This window comes from Pteronotus mesoamericanus, unplaced genomic scaffold (assembly GCF_021234165.1).
Source record: "Pteronotus mesoamericanus isolate MK-2021 breed Mesoamerican mustached bat unplaced genomic scaffold, CSHL_Meso_final scaffold_174, whole genome shotgun sequence".
NCBI classification, from domain to species: Eukaryota; Metazoa; Chordata; class Mammalia; order Chiroptera; family Mormoopidae; genus Pteronotus; species Pteronotus mesoamericanus.
The window spans coordinates 45458322-45473453 of NW_026555309.1; the positions used below are offsets into that span (position 1 = coordinate 45458322).

At 65.4% G+C, this 15132-nt stretch overlaps 1 protein-coding gene across 1 annotated transcript; it reads right to left on the bottom strand.

Annotated features, from left to right (window-relative positions):
• Nucleotides 1-12361: 12361 nt before the first annotated feature.
• GPR20 (G protein-coupled receptor 20) lies at nt 12362-13444 on the bottom strand. Its single transcript, XM_054590108.1, has one exon. The coding sequence runs from the start codon at nt 13442-13444 to the stop codon at nt 12362-12364; it is 1083 nt and encodes a 360-aa protein (XP_054446083.1).
• Nucleotides 13445-15132: the final 1688 nt, after the last annotated feature.

A 15132-nucleotide genomic window follows, 5' to 3' on the forward strand; every position in this document is an offset into this window, starting at 1 on the left:
GTGGCACGCTGTGCTGGGACCCAGGCAGGCCAGCACAGAGCAGAAATGACAACTCGTGATTCCTGGCGTGGAGGGCAGCACTCAGTCAGATACGGCGGGTGGGAAGAGGGAGTCCCTCCCCATAGTCCCTGCTGACCTGTCCGACAGCAAGGGACCCGGACGTGCTGGGGCTGCAGGGCTCCCCTCACCCGGGATGCTGTCACAGCACCTGGACCCGCCCCTGGGTCACCTTGCTTTGACCCTGTAACACTGCTGGTTTCCCATGTTAGACAAACACTTTTTAAGGGTGTCCTATGTAGCAGCTTTTGTTCAGAGCATTAAAAAAAACAATCCCTTATTTATGCAAGAAATAGATTTTAACAGCCCATTACAGGCTAGGAAACAGCAGCTCAGAGAGGTTAGGTAAGTTGCCCACCTTCACCCCGCTCATGGGTGGCAGAAACAGGACGGGGCCTGCCTAGCGCTGATGGCGGGAGCGTCCTCAGTCATCTTTAAAGCCTCCACGCCGGACCCTCGGGAGCCGCGGGCCCCTGAAAACAGGCTGCATGAAGCGGACCTGCCGATGGAGCAGGAGGAAGGCTGCTCTTGGGCCCCCTAGTCCTGGGTGTAAACTCTGCTCCACCGCAATGTGCTGTGTGCCCGTGGGCGAGTCACCTCACTTCTCTGAGGTCCAGTGTCCCTGCTTATCAAATGGGATACTGGGTGCTGTTGAACAAAAATGGTGAGAATTCAGTGTGGACATCCTGCCAGAGGCCAGAGCCAATTGATTCAGTTTGATGATGAATGGTATTTACAGTGATTCCTGGCGGGGAGGCCCAAGTTGGGTCATGGGTGTTTGGGAGGCTGGGTCAGGGCCCGCCTCCCCACAAATTGGAAAAGGCACCACGTCTGCGTAGACGCAGGCCCTCAGGCTCGCCAGCTTGGCCGTGGCTGGGCCACTCAGGAGAGACCCAGTTGCCCCCCTTTTAGGCCTAAAAGAATCCCAGTTCCCCCTCAGACCTCCCGCGATCCTGGGCCGGGACCACATGACTGGTTCTGGTCAATTGGATCTGTGAGCAGGTTCAGGGCTCAGAGCAAGACCAGGGTCATGGCTCAGTGTATGGCTGGGATGGTGGCTCAGTGTGCGAGGGGCATTGGGACCCAGTGTGCACCCGGGCTCAGCAGGTAACCCAGGCCCGGGCCTTCTCGGAGGCTGGGTATCTCTGCGGTGGTCCTCTCCTGGGGGCACCCGCTGGCTGCACCCTGCCCGGCGCCTGGAGGGGCAGGGTCAGCTGTGCTTCCCGGCTTGTCCCCTCACCCCGTGTTTAACCTCCTGCTGGCAAGGATCTGGACACAGGGATGACCCTACCCGTTCCCGCTCAAACCTGGGCCCTTTCCCCTCTCTCAGTGTCTTGCGGGCGTTCCTGACACTGGCCCAGTCTGACCCGCAAATTCCCCTTCCCCCACCCCCTGCCCTGATGCACACGCCTGGGCCAGGACACGGGTGAGAGGGAGGGGAAGGGAGGCTGGAGACACGGTTTGGGGAAACCAGAAAGCACGTTGCGCAAGTGCTCACGTGCACCTGCGCTCGGGCGGGCGGCCGCCCCCTCCGGCCCCGCCCCCCGCCCCCACTGGCAAACCCAGTGAGATGAGGGAGGGCCTGGGCCCCTGCTGCAGGTGGCTGCCCCTCTCGTTCTGCAGGGGGCGAGCTGGGCCCAGAGGGGGCGCCCTTGCCCCAGCAGCACACGGCGGAGGAAGCCCGAGGGGATGGGAAATGGCAGCCGGGTCCGGCCTCACCGCTGCGTCGGTGGCCAGCTCCTTTGCCTGGGGCTCCCGCCTGCCACTGCCCTCGGATGTCACGGGATAGCACGGGGGTGTCGGGTGGCCTCTGTGCTGCTCCGAGCATACTTCTAGTTTTCCAAAAGAGAGCAATGCTGAGCCCAACGTAGGCATCCCCAAGCATTGCGCCCGGGGTCCTGGGGGGATGGGGGCCTGGCCTGGGGCCCACGTGTCCGCACACCTGTTTACTCTCTTAACTAGGGAACGCCCTGCTCCCATGCTCCCCTGCTGAGGGGTGGGCAGCGAAGACAAAAGAGCCCCTGAGATCTGGTAAACAATGGTGAGGCTGAGGGAACCTTTCACTCTCCCTCTTCCGGGTTTGTCCACCGTCCTTCCTGGGAACGATGCTGCGACCTCAGTCTCAGCGGGGTGAGGAGGGAGACCCCCTCCCTGCCCTCTCCTGTCCGAGTCCCCCCTCCTCTGCGTGCGAATCAGAAGCTTTTGAAAGTTTTTTTTTTTAATTTTGTTATTATTTATTGCCCTCTTTCACTTAAAACATCTAATCTTTTTTCAATTAATTTATTTTTTCAAATACATTTGTCTCCGCCTTCCCCCCCCCCCGCCATGAAAGTTTTTAAATTACACGTACTGAGGTGTCTTTGGTTAATGACGTTCTGTGGCTTTCAGGCGTGCGGCTCTGTTACACGGCAGCTGTGCGCTCGCTGCCCGATGTCCAACCGTCTTTCCCCCACCTCGTGCTGGACCCCCTTTACAAGGCGATCCTACAAAACCTCTGCTGAAAATAGCCCTGTCAGCCACAGATGTAGGGTGCTGTTGTGGGTTTTAAACACTTATTAAAAATGAGAGCGTACCCCAAATAAATTTTCATGTACGTTTTTTAAAAATCCGGTTATCGGTCTGCACAATATCCTGAACGGCCTGGCGCCTGCACCCCGGGGTGGCCTGCCCTTTCTCCCACCTCCACCTCGGGGTGAGCTCTGGGCGCAGCCAGCCCAGGTTGCAGCCCTCAGTCACGCCTTGGGAGCTGACTGGCTGCGGGGCGGAGTGGGGGCCTCCATCCCTTACCCACCCCTCTGGGCCCTGTGCAGAGGTTTGACTCCTCCCACTCGAGAGAGGGAGCAACCCCGGGGCTCAGTGCAGCGTCTGCACAGAGCAGAGCAGCATCCAAATCCGTTGTGTGGCATCAGTGTCCCGGACCGTGGGGGACTGGGGGCCGGGGGCTTGCTCTCCTCTGGGCTGTTCTAAGGCGAGGAGCCAGGCACAGCTGGTCCTTGAGGGGTCCCCAGCTAGAAGTCTGAGCTGCAGCCCCCTCCTGAGGAGGCGGCATGGGATGGGGGTGGAGGGCCTTTGCCCTGGGAAGGGACTTGGCCCCCTCCCCCCGGCTCCTCCCTCCCCAGCCTCAGCTTCCTCATCCGTCTGGTGAGGCAGGGTCCCTGCCTCCGCACGGGGCTTGCGCAAGCTCACAGGTGGCACAGGGCATGGAGATGCCATCAGAAAGGACACAGGCAGCCTGGTGGGGCAGAGGGTGGCCTCGGCAGTGTTCCCGCCAGGCGACGGCTGCTCCCGGGTGGGTTGGGGGCAGGTGGCCTTTGGCAGGGACCTCGGTGGCACTCTCATCCATGAGTCAGTGGAGACGGGAACATTAATTTATTTGAGTGGCTGGCGTCGCCAGGGCCTGGGAAGAGGAGGAGCTGTTGCCAAGGTTGGCTGAGGGCACCGGGTGGGGGTGGGAAGGCGCCCAGGATGCCCCTCCTTGGGCACCTGGCTCATGTCCCTGAGGCCTGCCAGGCTCCAGGCCCCAGGCCTGCCTCCTGAAGGATAGGGCGGGCAGGGGGTGCCCCTCACACGGGGGGGGGGGGTGGCCGGAACAGGGGCAGGACGGAGCGGAGGAGCAGCGTGGTCCTGGGCGTGGAGCTGGGGCGGCCCGGCAGGGGCTGTGCCCGGGAGCCTCCGGGGAGCTTGCCGCACTGACCCCCGGATCTTAGGGCTCCTGCCCTTGGGAATGTCAGAGCAACCGTGGGCTGCTTTAAACCACAAAGTTTGGGGTGACGGTGCATAACGGCAGCCATAGGAGACTCAGCCAGGCTGTCGGGGCCACAGGCGGGGCCGACGCCGGCCGGCGCCCTGGCCAGCTGCCGTCACGGAGCAGGGGGTCAGGCCAATCCCAGGACCCGCGGTGACGGTCACCAGGAGCCCCGCGTGGCCCACCAAAGTGGGTGGACGAGGCCTAGGCTGGCACCACGCTGTCACCCTCTAGGCTGCCCCAGGCCCTCTGGACGCAGGTAACCTGTGGCCCTGCGGCCCCTCCTGGAAGAGCAGGTATGCGGAGGCGACATGGAGGTAGGTGGAGGCTGCTGGCCGGTCGCTAGGATACCTTCTCCCAGGAAACATCAGAGCCAGTGGAGATGCCAGGCCGGGCAGGCCACGTTGAGGGCACTTCCCCGCGTTGACTCACGGCCCCCTCAGCACGGCCCGGCCACTGGGGAGCGCAGGGCTGGGCCGGAGGCGGTGCTGGGTGTGCCCCGAGGACTGCGGGGCGTGTGAGCGGCGGGCCGCTTCGCCAGTCCTGTTCCGTGCTGCCGCCTGTTTTTCAGATAATAGGCTTTTTTTATGGAGGTGAAAGGCACATAGCATAAAACTAACCATGTTAAAGCAAAAGGTTCAGTGGCATTTGGTAGCGGGACAATGTCAGGCGGCCACCACCTCTACCTAGTTCCAGAACATTTCCTTCCTCCAAAAGGAGAGCCTGTACCCAGCAGGCAGTCCCCCCCCACCCCCAGCCCCGGCCACTCTTGCTGCGGACTGTCCCGGAGGTTTCACAGGGGCGGAACCAGACCGCCATGGCCCTTGTTTGTGCCTGGCTCCCTCCTGCAGCCTGACCTCCTCAAGGCCCAGCCAGGCCGCACAGGGCTGTCGGTGCCTTCTTTTTCACGGCTGAGGGATCTTCCAGCGTGAGGTGGTTCGCCTGTCTCTCCCTTGCGAGGGTGTGTGAGCTGTTTCCGTCTTGTGGCTGCTGTGAACGATAATTTAAAGATCCTGAATCAGAGAGGGGAGGGGACCTGCCCGGACCCCAGGGCCGCTGAGTTGGAGCTGGAGTTTGAACTCCCCTTTGGGGGTCCCACACCCCTCACTGCTCAAGCCTGCCCGCCCCTCGGGACTGCGGCCTTACCCTGGTGGCTTCTGCGCCCCTGGGGACAGCCCGGCCCCTGAGCACCGGACTGGGCTGGGAAGGACCCTCCACGCGGCTTGAGCAGGAAGGAGACATTCTGCAGGTGACTTCCTGCCGGCAGGTGACTTCCTGCCTGAGGCTGCAGGGACCACAAGCCAGTGGTGGCAAGGACTCCAAGCCCTGGGGCCCGAAGAGTCTCAAACGCTGAGCTTCCGAAGTCCCAGAGGGTGCCCCCCACACCCCCCCGGCAGGTGTCACGAGTTGGGGTGTGGCAGGCCCGGCCCCAGCTCCCCTGCAGGGGCCTGGGGGCCCCCGCCACCCGCTGGAGGTGAGGTCCGTCGGTCCGCCGCATGCAGCCTGCCCCCCTCCCGCCGGCCCTGAGGGACGGCCCTGAAGGGTCTCGGGGTGGGGAAGGGTGGTGGGGACCCCCGGTGACAATGCCCTGCGTCCTGCTCCTCGTGCCCCGGCCCCGTCTTCCCACCTCGGCCCGGCAGCCGGAGTCCTCTGTGGGAAAGGACGAACTCTGGGCCTAGAAATAGCCGAGTGTGGACAGAAATAACCTCGGCCCCCACAGAGGACATGGAAAATTAAATAGGGAGCATTAGCATTGGCCGGCACTTTCCACAGCCATTATCTCATTGGGAAGGTGATGTTTTCATCCTCAGTGTAGACACAAGGGGGCTGAGGCCCAGAGAGGGGAAGCGACTGCCCGCGGTCCTTCGGCCTGGCCTGTAACCCCTGTGCTCCCAGGGTTGGGCCTGCACGTCCACCCCTTTGGCTTCTGCCCCCACAGTGCCTGCTGCCGGACACGCCCTCGCTGGCTTCTCTCTGAGAGGTGAACTCCTACTCTCCCCTCAAAACCCAGCCAAATGCCCCTTCCTCTGGAAAGCCTTCCCTGATCCTGTGGAGGGCACCTGAGCCCTGGTCGGGGTCTCTGCCAGGACCTCCCCACACCGCGGGCCCTGGAGATGGGCTCTGGGCCTCAGTCATTGCTGCTTCCTCGGAGTCTATGCCAAGGAGCATAGTAGGTGCTCAGTAAATGCGTGTTGAGTGACTGATCAGTGGAGACCGTCCTCACTCATCCAGTGGTGGTGGAACGCTTGTCCTTCCGCCCCCCCGCCCCCCCCACGTTTCCATCACAACAGCCGGAGGAGCCAGATTCCTTCCGTGAGGCCTTGACGCTGGTGAGCTCGGGCAGGTGGACTCACCTGCCCAGAGCTGCAACTCACAACTGGACCTGGGGTTGGAACCCCGTCCCACAAGTGCGGGTCCTTCTGGAAGGCCAGCCGTGTGCCTGGCACCAGGCTCAGGTGGGACTCTTGAGGTGGGCGGGGTGCTGGCCCCCTCCCTTCTCTGCTGTCCCTGCTCTGGCAGCATCTGCTGAGAACGCCTCCCAGGCTGCGGGGCCATGCCCTGGGGGTTCTGGAGCACTGACGACTCCCATACCTTCCTCTCTTGCCTTCCTCAAGCTGCTCCTGCACTTTTTGTCCCCTTGGAGGGGGCCCGTGGCAAGCCGAGGCCTGAGGCTACCCCTGGGGGAGGCCTAGGGGGCTGGGGACAGAGGCCACGGTGTCGGGGAGGAGGGAGGGGCAGAGGTTCTAGAGCCATTGCAGTGCAAGGGGATCCGCGAGAGGATTTCAAGATTCTGGTTTAAAGAATCAAAGTTCATCAGCCCTGGCGAGGTGGCCCAGTTGGTTGGAGCATCGCCCTGTACACCAAGGTTGCGGGTTCGATCCCCGGCCAGGACACATGCAAGACTCAACCATCGAACGCCTCAATACATGGAACAACCAATCGATGTTTCTCTCTCTCTCCCTTCCTCTCTCTCTCAAATCGATCAATTAAAAATTTAAACAAATTATTAAAAGAAGTAAGGTTCTAGGACTATTGCTATCTCTCCAGTCCAGCAAGGACCTGGTGGCCAGGGAGACAGAGAACAGCTCTGGGAAGCAGGGCGGGCCTGTGGCAGGTGGACGGAGGAAAGACAGGGCAAGTTAGAAGGAGAGGCGTATCTCAGAGGGAGGACCGGGCCTGGCCGTGGTTCTGGGAGGGGCCCCCTTGCGGGGGTCTCAGGGCCTTTTGGCCACACTGCCCGCCCCCTGGGGCACATGAGGGCGCACGTAGGGGAGAGGCCAGTCCCACTGGCTGCTGAAGGAGTCCAGGCCCGGGGCTGAGCTGCCAGGCATTGGCCTGGTACCCCCCGAGGCCGCCCTCCGCAGCTGAGCGAGGGTGAGGGCTGCCTCGTGGGTGGGGGGTGGGAAGATGGAGACGGGAGGTGTCACAGCCCAGCCATTGGCTGGGATCTACCGGACACGGTCTCCTCTGTCCCTACAGGCAGGGCCTGTCACTTCTGCCTGACAGGAGGTCAGGGACCCCGGAGTCACGCACGCCCCGTCCAGTTGTCCCCTGGCGTCTGCCCACCATCTCTCTGTCTCCTGCTTCCTCACTGCCTGGGCTCGGGGCAGGGGCCAGGGCTGCAGCTGCAAACCCAGGGCGCTTCTGCCAGGACATCCCAGCCCCCTGGCGCGTCTCCTGCCTGCGCACACGGGGAGCCACTCGGCTGCCCGCTGCTGGCCGCCGGGCGGTGTGAGCCGAGGCAGGCGTCCGGCCCGCTCTGGGCTCACGAGATGGCGAACGATGTGACGTCAAGTCGGGTGTTGTTCCACGGGGTGGGGCTGGCTCACCGTTTGACCTCCCCTGTCTGCGGCCCAGCTCCCCTCTGGCAGGCAGGGAGCGGCAGACCTGGAGCCAGGGGCCTGGGTTTCCCTGACCCCCCTCCCTCTCCTTCCCAGGTGGACCGGGAAGCTGCAGCACCTCCAATCCTCCAAGGAGCTTTCCAGGATTGCCGGCTCCAGGGCTACCCCTGCGAGGGTCAGGGGGTGCAGGCCAGGTGGAGGGGCCCTGCCTCTCCCAGGCCAGCAGCGCCACCTGGTGGCTGCAGGCCTCCACACACCTTGGTCCAACTGCGGGCACTTCTAGCGGATCAGCAGGGAGGGGCTTGCCCAAGGTCACTGGCAGCTCAGAGAACCTGGCAATCCGGGACCAAGCCTCGAATGTGCCTTCAGCTCAGCCCCTGCCAGGTGTGTGCAGGTTCCCGGGGAAGCCCGGAGACAGGGCTTAACGCAGGCGCTTGTGAGAGAGAGGGGCCTCAACCATTGGGACGGTGTACGTGCGGTGGGGACCCAGATCCTCCGACTGCGCCTCGCACAGGGAGGGGGAAGGGAGCTGCGGGATGAATGAGAGGAAGTGAATGGATGTGCCGGCCCTTCCGCGGGCGCCCCGCTTCTTCTGTTATCTCAGGCTAATAATCACTGACCACGGCCTGCTGAGCACCAAGTGCGTTGCTACGCCCATGCGTGTTTAATACACACACACTGTGCACGTGCACCTAATCATACGCGCACACACCCCCACGCACAGTGCACGTATACACACAACAGTACTTGCACACACACAGACTAGCGTTTAACTTCTTTTTTCCTTATGGTGACTGTTTAATTCTCCCAACCCCCCCTCAAGGCAGAAGGTGTCAATCCCTCCCCTCCCCCGAGGGAAGAGGAACTGATGGCACGTGACACCCTCAAGCTCCAAGCAGCTGGCGTTGCTGGGGGCTTGGCGGGCATGGGACACCCCGTGGCCTGCAGCGCCCGCCCTGGGCCGGGCAGTGGCGCCCTGCACCCCCGTGCGCCTCGGGCCTTGGGGTCGTAGGAGCCGCACCCAGCCTCCCCCCTGGGTTTGGCCCTGGAGGGGACGGGGAGGGGTGGGGTTCGGACCCCTCCCCCCATGAACTAGATCTCAACTCTCAGCACCCCCAGCAGGCCGCTGGGAGGGGGCCCTCATGGGGGTGGGTGGGCCGGAGGAAGACCCTCGGGTCCCAGGGCTCCTCCGTGAAGGGGTCCCGAGGCCACCAGCACAGTCTGGACACCTGGGGCCCACAGGGTGCAGGGCTGTGGGTCCCAGGCCCTGTGAAACGCTGGGCGCGCTGAGGTCTTCCTGGGGCCGCAGGAGGGGCCCCGATGGCTCAGCGCAGGGCAGGGCACCGTGCACCCAGCCTGCCCCTCCCGCCAGGTTCATGCCCCACTGCTGCCCCCTTGGGACCCCCTCAGGAGCCCCCGCTCTGTCAGGAACTACCTCGGGAAGGCGTCCCTGGCTTGGAATATGACAGAGGACCCCACACTCCGTGAGGCCCCCTCTCTGCCCAGGACACCCCCGCCTCCTCGTCCGTACGCTGTTGCCCTGGAAGCTGGGGGCCGCAGGGGGAGGGGCGGCAGAGCCTCAGGCTGGTGTCCGAACCAGAGTGGCTTGGCTGGGCCCCCTGGGAGGCGCGTGTGCAGTTCCGCCGGGTGGGCAGGCAGAGCAGCAGGGCCCCGGCAGGCTGGACGCCCTGTGCTCTGCGCTCTGATTCCAGATGAGGAGAGTGGGGCCCCGAGTGGGGCAGGGGTGCGGCTGAGGCCCCACCAGGCTCTGCTGCCTCTCCTGGCGGGGGCCAGGCAGGGCTCCCGCCGTCTGGACCGGGGCTCCCCCTTACAGATGGCGGAGCTGGGAGGGTCCCCAGGGCAGACCAAGGCACAGAACAGAACGGACCCCTAGGGTGCCCCGAGAGCAGGATGGGGGAGGGGCTGCCAGCGGAGGACGTGGGACAGACTGCAAGGCAGGGGAGGTGCTAAGGGACAGGCGGTCCTATGGGACTTGGGGAGGGGGCAGGGAAAGAGCAGGGGCCTAGGCCGGGCTGCAGGGAGCATTTCCCCAGCCCTGTCCTGTCCCCTCCTTCCCCTTCCCCTCCCGCCTGCACCAGGGGCACCTCCCCTCTGCGGACACTTGGCCCACGGGTCCCCGCCCCCCTGCCCACAGCTTCCCTGGTTCCGTTAAGGGGCCCAGGGACGGGGGTGGCCTTGGCCTTGGGCTTGGCAGGTCTGGGTTGGAAGTCTAGCTCCCTTTGCAGGTGGCCTTTGGGAGCCTTGGGTCAGCCAGGCCCAGGACCACTCTGAGCCTCCACTTCCTGCCCTGTGAATCGGGAACACAGGACCCTCAGGCGTGGGAACCACCCCTCAAGGGTGTGAGGACGTGGCAGCGGCTGGCACGGAGGGGGAGTTTCACACGACTGGAGGCATCGCCAGTGTGGAGTCTAAACCAGGACGGCAGGATGGGACATCCATCCTCGCCGGGCGCCTGGCTCCCGCCTCAGGCGTCATAGGCCTGCAGGAGCCGTGCATGCGGGCGCCACCGCGACACTTCCTGCTATTAATGGAGCCTAATCTAAACACGCCCTAATATTTACGTCCAGATGCCTCCGGCCTCAGAGGGTGCCAGACAGTGAGAGTGATGAGCCCGTCCCGCCAGCGCCCTCCCACGCCACACCTCCCGGTGTGTGAGGCAGCAACGGGGAGCCGGAGGTCCAGTGCCTCAGTTTCCCCGTCTGCGACATGAGGGTGAGAATCCTGATGCCCTGGGCTCATGGGGAGATTCTGAGAAAAGGACAACTCGGGGCCACCTTGTAAGCCCACAGGTACTGCCACAGTCCCCCACCCCCAACGGGCGGCAGCTCCCGGGCCTGTCCCCTCCTCCCTCTCCCTCCAGGACCCACCGTCCCAGTGGTCGGCTCCCCTGCCCCGTGACTGTGCCCACCGCCTGCCCACAAACCTGCCACCGCACCCTCCACCCCCTGCCCTGGAGCAGCTGGCCCCGTCAGCCATGGCAGAGCCTCGAACCCGCCCCCACAGCCGTTCCTGGGAGCCCCCGACTGTCCGCAGGGCCGTGAGTGCGGGGGTCCCTCACAGGCCGCCACCTGGCTCAGAGCCCCCCCGACACCCTGCCCGCCAGCTGAGTCAAGAGCACAAAGGGGACACACAGGTTTAATTTAGGACGAAGGCTTCTTGTCAAGGGGACTGTTTATATCAGATATAAATACACATGCCATCTCACGTCACTTGGCGTTCGGAAAGTCTGGAACGGAGGCTGTGAGGAGGGGGAGGCAGAGACCTCGCACCCTGGCCCTTCGGGGACCAGGGAGCGTCCCGGTCTGGCCCCTGAGGCTCAGGGGGAGGTGCAAGCGTCTGTGGGAGCGTGGGGGCCCAGCCCCCGCCCCCTCCGGTGGCAAGGCCAAGGGTCGGCATGGAGATGGGGAAACAGAGGTCTGACGAGTGAGGGTCCTGCAGAGGGGCCATCAGTCTGAGCTCTCAAGGGTATGAGGTCAGCCCCCAGCTCCGGCCCCAGACCCGGGAGACAGCAGCCCCCTGCTGGAGCCTGAGGGGCTGACCGCTCCCCAGCCCGAGTGTCCTCCCCTGAAGCCCTTGCAGTCCCTGAGGAGCCCCGGCTGGACGGCGAGATTGCAGACCTGGGGACCAGAAGGCAAGCGGAGGCAGTCCAGGAGTCCAGGCCGGAGGAGGCAACCAGAAACCCAAGACAGAGGAGGCAGAGCCAGGATGAGCCCAGGGAGGGCAGCTGTTGGAGCCCCGAGCCCCCGCTGCCCCTGCTGCCCAGGGAGAGGGAAGGGCTCTGTGTAGGGGAAGGGCGACCTGTGGCCAGAGAGACTGCGTCCCTGTTCCTGGTGCCTTCATCCCTACAGGGAGGCCATGAGCCCCGCCACCCCTGGACAGCAGGCAGGGTCTTTGAGAGCCTTCCTGGAAAGGGGGCTTGGGGAAGGTTTGAGCAGCCGCCACAGGGCAGGCCCAGGGCGTGCCTGGGGCGCATGGGGCTGGGCTCGGATTCGGACCCGGCCCACCCGGCCGCGGTGCTGTGCCTGCCGCGTGCCCTCCCTGCATGGCGGGTGGCGGGGAAGCGGCCTCTCCTCTGTGGGGTAGCGGCCGGTTCAAGTGCCAGCCAGAGATCCAAGGACTGGCTCGGAGCAAGGCGCCCGCCGGGTGGCCTGTGGTCTTAGCATGCAAATCAGGGACGCCTCGGCAGGGGGTCCTGCCCAAACCCGAGCCCCTCACGCCACTCGTGATGCCATGCCCCCCGACGTTTCCTTTCCACGCATGTTCTCTCTGAGGGGACGGGAGGGAGAAGCGGGGACAGGAAAGGGGAGAGGACCTCTTCAGGTGGATGTTTAAACTCTCCTTGGAATCCCCAGTGTGCAAAAAATATCTTTGTTCCCTTTTCTGAGGGTCCCCTTCTGGGGACAGAGCGGCCTGGGCAAGAAGGAGCTCCGGGCTACCCCTCTCAGTTTTCAGAGGCCCAACGTGTCCTCCGGGGGTAGCGAATCATCAGCGTTCAGGGCGCCGCGCCCCGTCTGGAGCCCGCGGCAGACATCGCTCATTGGCCAGAGCACAGTGGCCTTGGGATCGCCCCGCTGTGCCCTGGGCAGTCATCACCAATTGACCGGGGCGAAGCCAATTTGCCGGCCAGACAGGGCCGGCCGTGACCTGGCGCGCTCAGCGCGGCCCTGACCTCAGCCTCCTGGCCGGGTCCTCCCAACTATGCCTCGGGCCCATTAGCCAGGGCCTGCGTGAGGGCGCGAGGGCCGGTGCCGAGGGCTGGCTGGTGGCCCGAGCCCCTGGAGCCCTTGCGCAGGCTGACCACTTCGCCAACGGCGGGCTCGCGCTCTGTCCCACGCCGGCTGAAGAGGCCGCGGACGGTGGCCTGGAAGCCGCTGGTGACGAAGCAGTAGACGATGGGGTCCATGCAGCTGTTGAGGCTACTGAGGGTCACGGCCACGTGGTAGACCACGAGGCTGGTGTGGCGTGGCCCATCGGGCCACAGTGCCACGGCCACCTGGCGGGCGTGGAAGGGCGTGAAGCAGACCAGGAAGATGACCAGCACGGTGAGCAGCAGCTGCATGGCCCGCATGCGGCGCTGGCGGCCCTGGCGCAGCAGCCCCGGCCGTGACAGCGCGCACATGATGCGGCCCGTGAACACACTGATGACCAGCAGCGGCAGCAGGAACTCCAGCACGGTCAGCGCAAAGATGTGGCAGCAGGGCCCGCCGCTGGCCGTCACGCCCAGCACGGACAGCGTCACGGCGCCGGCCGCCAGCCACACGGAGGCGCACACGGCCCGGGCGCAGGCCGGCTGGCGCCAGCGGCGGGAGCCCTCCGGCTGCACGATGGCCAGGTAGCGGTCCACGCAGATGCAGGTGAGGAAGAGGATGGAGCAGTGCATGTTGAGGAAGTAGCCGAAGACGTGCGGGAAGGCGCAGCGCAGGCAGCCCCGCGTGCTGTAGAAGACCACGAAGCGCGTGGGCAGCGACAGGCCCACCAGCAGGTCGGTCACCACCAGGTTGATGGTGTACAGGATGGACGGCGTGGTGGCCCGGGTGCGGCAGCAGAAGACGTACAGCGCCAGCCCGTTCAGCGCCAGCCCCACCAGGAAGATGACCCCGTGCACGGCCATCAGGACCAGCCACAGGCCCGGGAAGCTGGCGTGCAGCTCCTCGTCCAGCACGGCGAACAGGTGGAACAGCGGCCTCTCGGGCGCGCTGAGGTTGGCCGCTGGCGCCCCCGCCGTGGTGGCGTTGGGGGACGCCCAGGTCGAGGGCCCCGCAGGGGACGCAGAGGGCATGACGGCGGCGGCTGGCCCACGCTCGCCCGAGGCCTGGGGAGAAAGAGATGGGGTCACCCCGGGGTGCGCAAGCCCTGCCCGCGATGCCTGCCCTGTCTGGTCCCCCGGCCCTGGCCCTCGCTGGCCTGGGGCTGTGGCTGTTTCCGTAGCCGGAGGTGCAAACGCCTGCGGAGCAGGTCCTCGGGCCCCAGGCCCTAGAAGACAAAGGTGATGGCTGTGGCACAGCCGAGGGGGTGGGGCCCCCTTCTCACTCTCCGTGCAGCGTGGGCAAATGGCCGCGCCCCGCTGCGCCCGTGTCCTGAGCCGCGGGATGATTCACAGAGCCCAGCGGCGCCCGGCGCAGGGCCGGTGCCAGAGAGTCCAGTGTTCCGCTCGCAGCCTGGCCGCGGGGGCCCCACCCGGACGCTTACCCGACCTGTGCAGCCTGGCCCTGTCCTCCGGCTGCTCGTCTGTTCCCGCCTCCTCCAGCGCTGGCACCAGGTCGACACCCTGGATGGGGGTCCTTGCTCGGGGCCTTTCCCGGGGCGGGGAGGGGGCCGAGAGCCAGTGCTTGGGTGCCCCTGTTGCCCCAGCCCCTAGAGGCCAGATCCCTAGTTGTGCGGGTGGCCCCGCCGAGTGGCTCACCGGGGCCAGAGCTGGAGCCAGGTCCCAGGGCGGCGGGGGCGAGGAGGTGTCAGTTAAATAAACGCTGCGCTCCCGCCATCCACGCCTGGGGGCCCAGACACGTTGGTGGGGGCGGGTGGGGGCTGGGCTGGGGCTGCCCACTCTGTTTATCTTCCTGCTGAGCTGTTTAACTTGCTGAGATTTATCCTTTTATTTATAAAGGAAGGGTTAACAGCCCCCAGCCCCACCCTGCGGGCTGGTCTCCAAATAAGGACATTTCTGGCTTTTTCAGGGGAAAGGAGAGGGCTTTGGGGAGAAGCAGGGAGGAGGGCCGGCGTGAGCTCGTCCTGGACTCAGTGCGCCCTCCCCCACCTGCAGGCGCCGGGCCGACCCTCCTCTCCCCGAGTGACGAGTGACGGAGGGACTGAGGGAAGCGAGCAGGCCGGACACTGCCCGCCCCGCCGGCCGCTGGCCCTCTCTGGCAGCTTCCACCCGTGGCGCGAGGACTCCTAGTCCTGCCTGTAGGGGGCGGGCATGGGCCCAGGAGAGGCGCCCTCCACAGCTGGGGCTCAGACCCCAGGCCGGCCTGGGGGACGCTGGGCGGACTGGGTGGCCGCCTCCACCCTTGGGTTCAGACAGGTCAGCACCCGCCCGAGGTCGCCGAGCTGAGCCGCTGCCTCTGCAGGCCTAGGGTGCTGGGCGGGGTCGGCGCTGCCGGGCCTGTGCCCCAGCCCCTCTGCCCAGTCCCCCGGCCGGCCCCAGCGCCCTTGGGCCCAGGCCTCGGCTCACGGTCCTCGGGGCGGGCTGCCCTGTGCTCGGGACCGATGGCCCCTAACAGGGTCAGAGGATGCAGTGCAGGGGGACAGGGAGTGTGGGGACACGGGGCGGGGAGAGCCCTCCTGTGGGCGTGGGGGCTGTGGGCCCGTCCTGTGGCGTGAGAGATGGGGGAGGAGGTCGCTGGGGGAGGGGGAGATGGGGAAGATGCCTCCCACGTGTCCCTCCTGGGCTGTGAGAAAACCGTGCCTCCCAAACTCGGGAGGCGGCACCCCGGGGGCCGGTGCAAGGATTTGGGGACTCCCCATGCT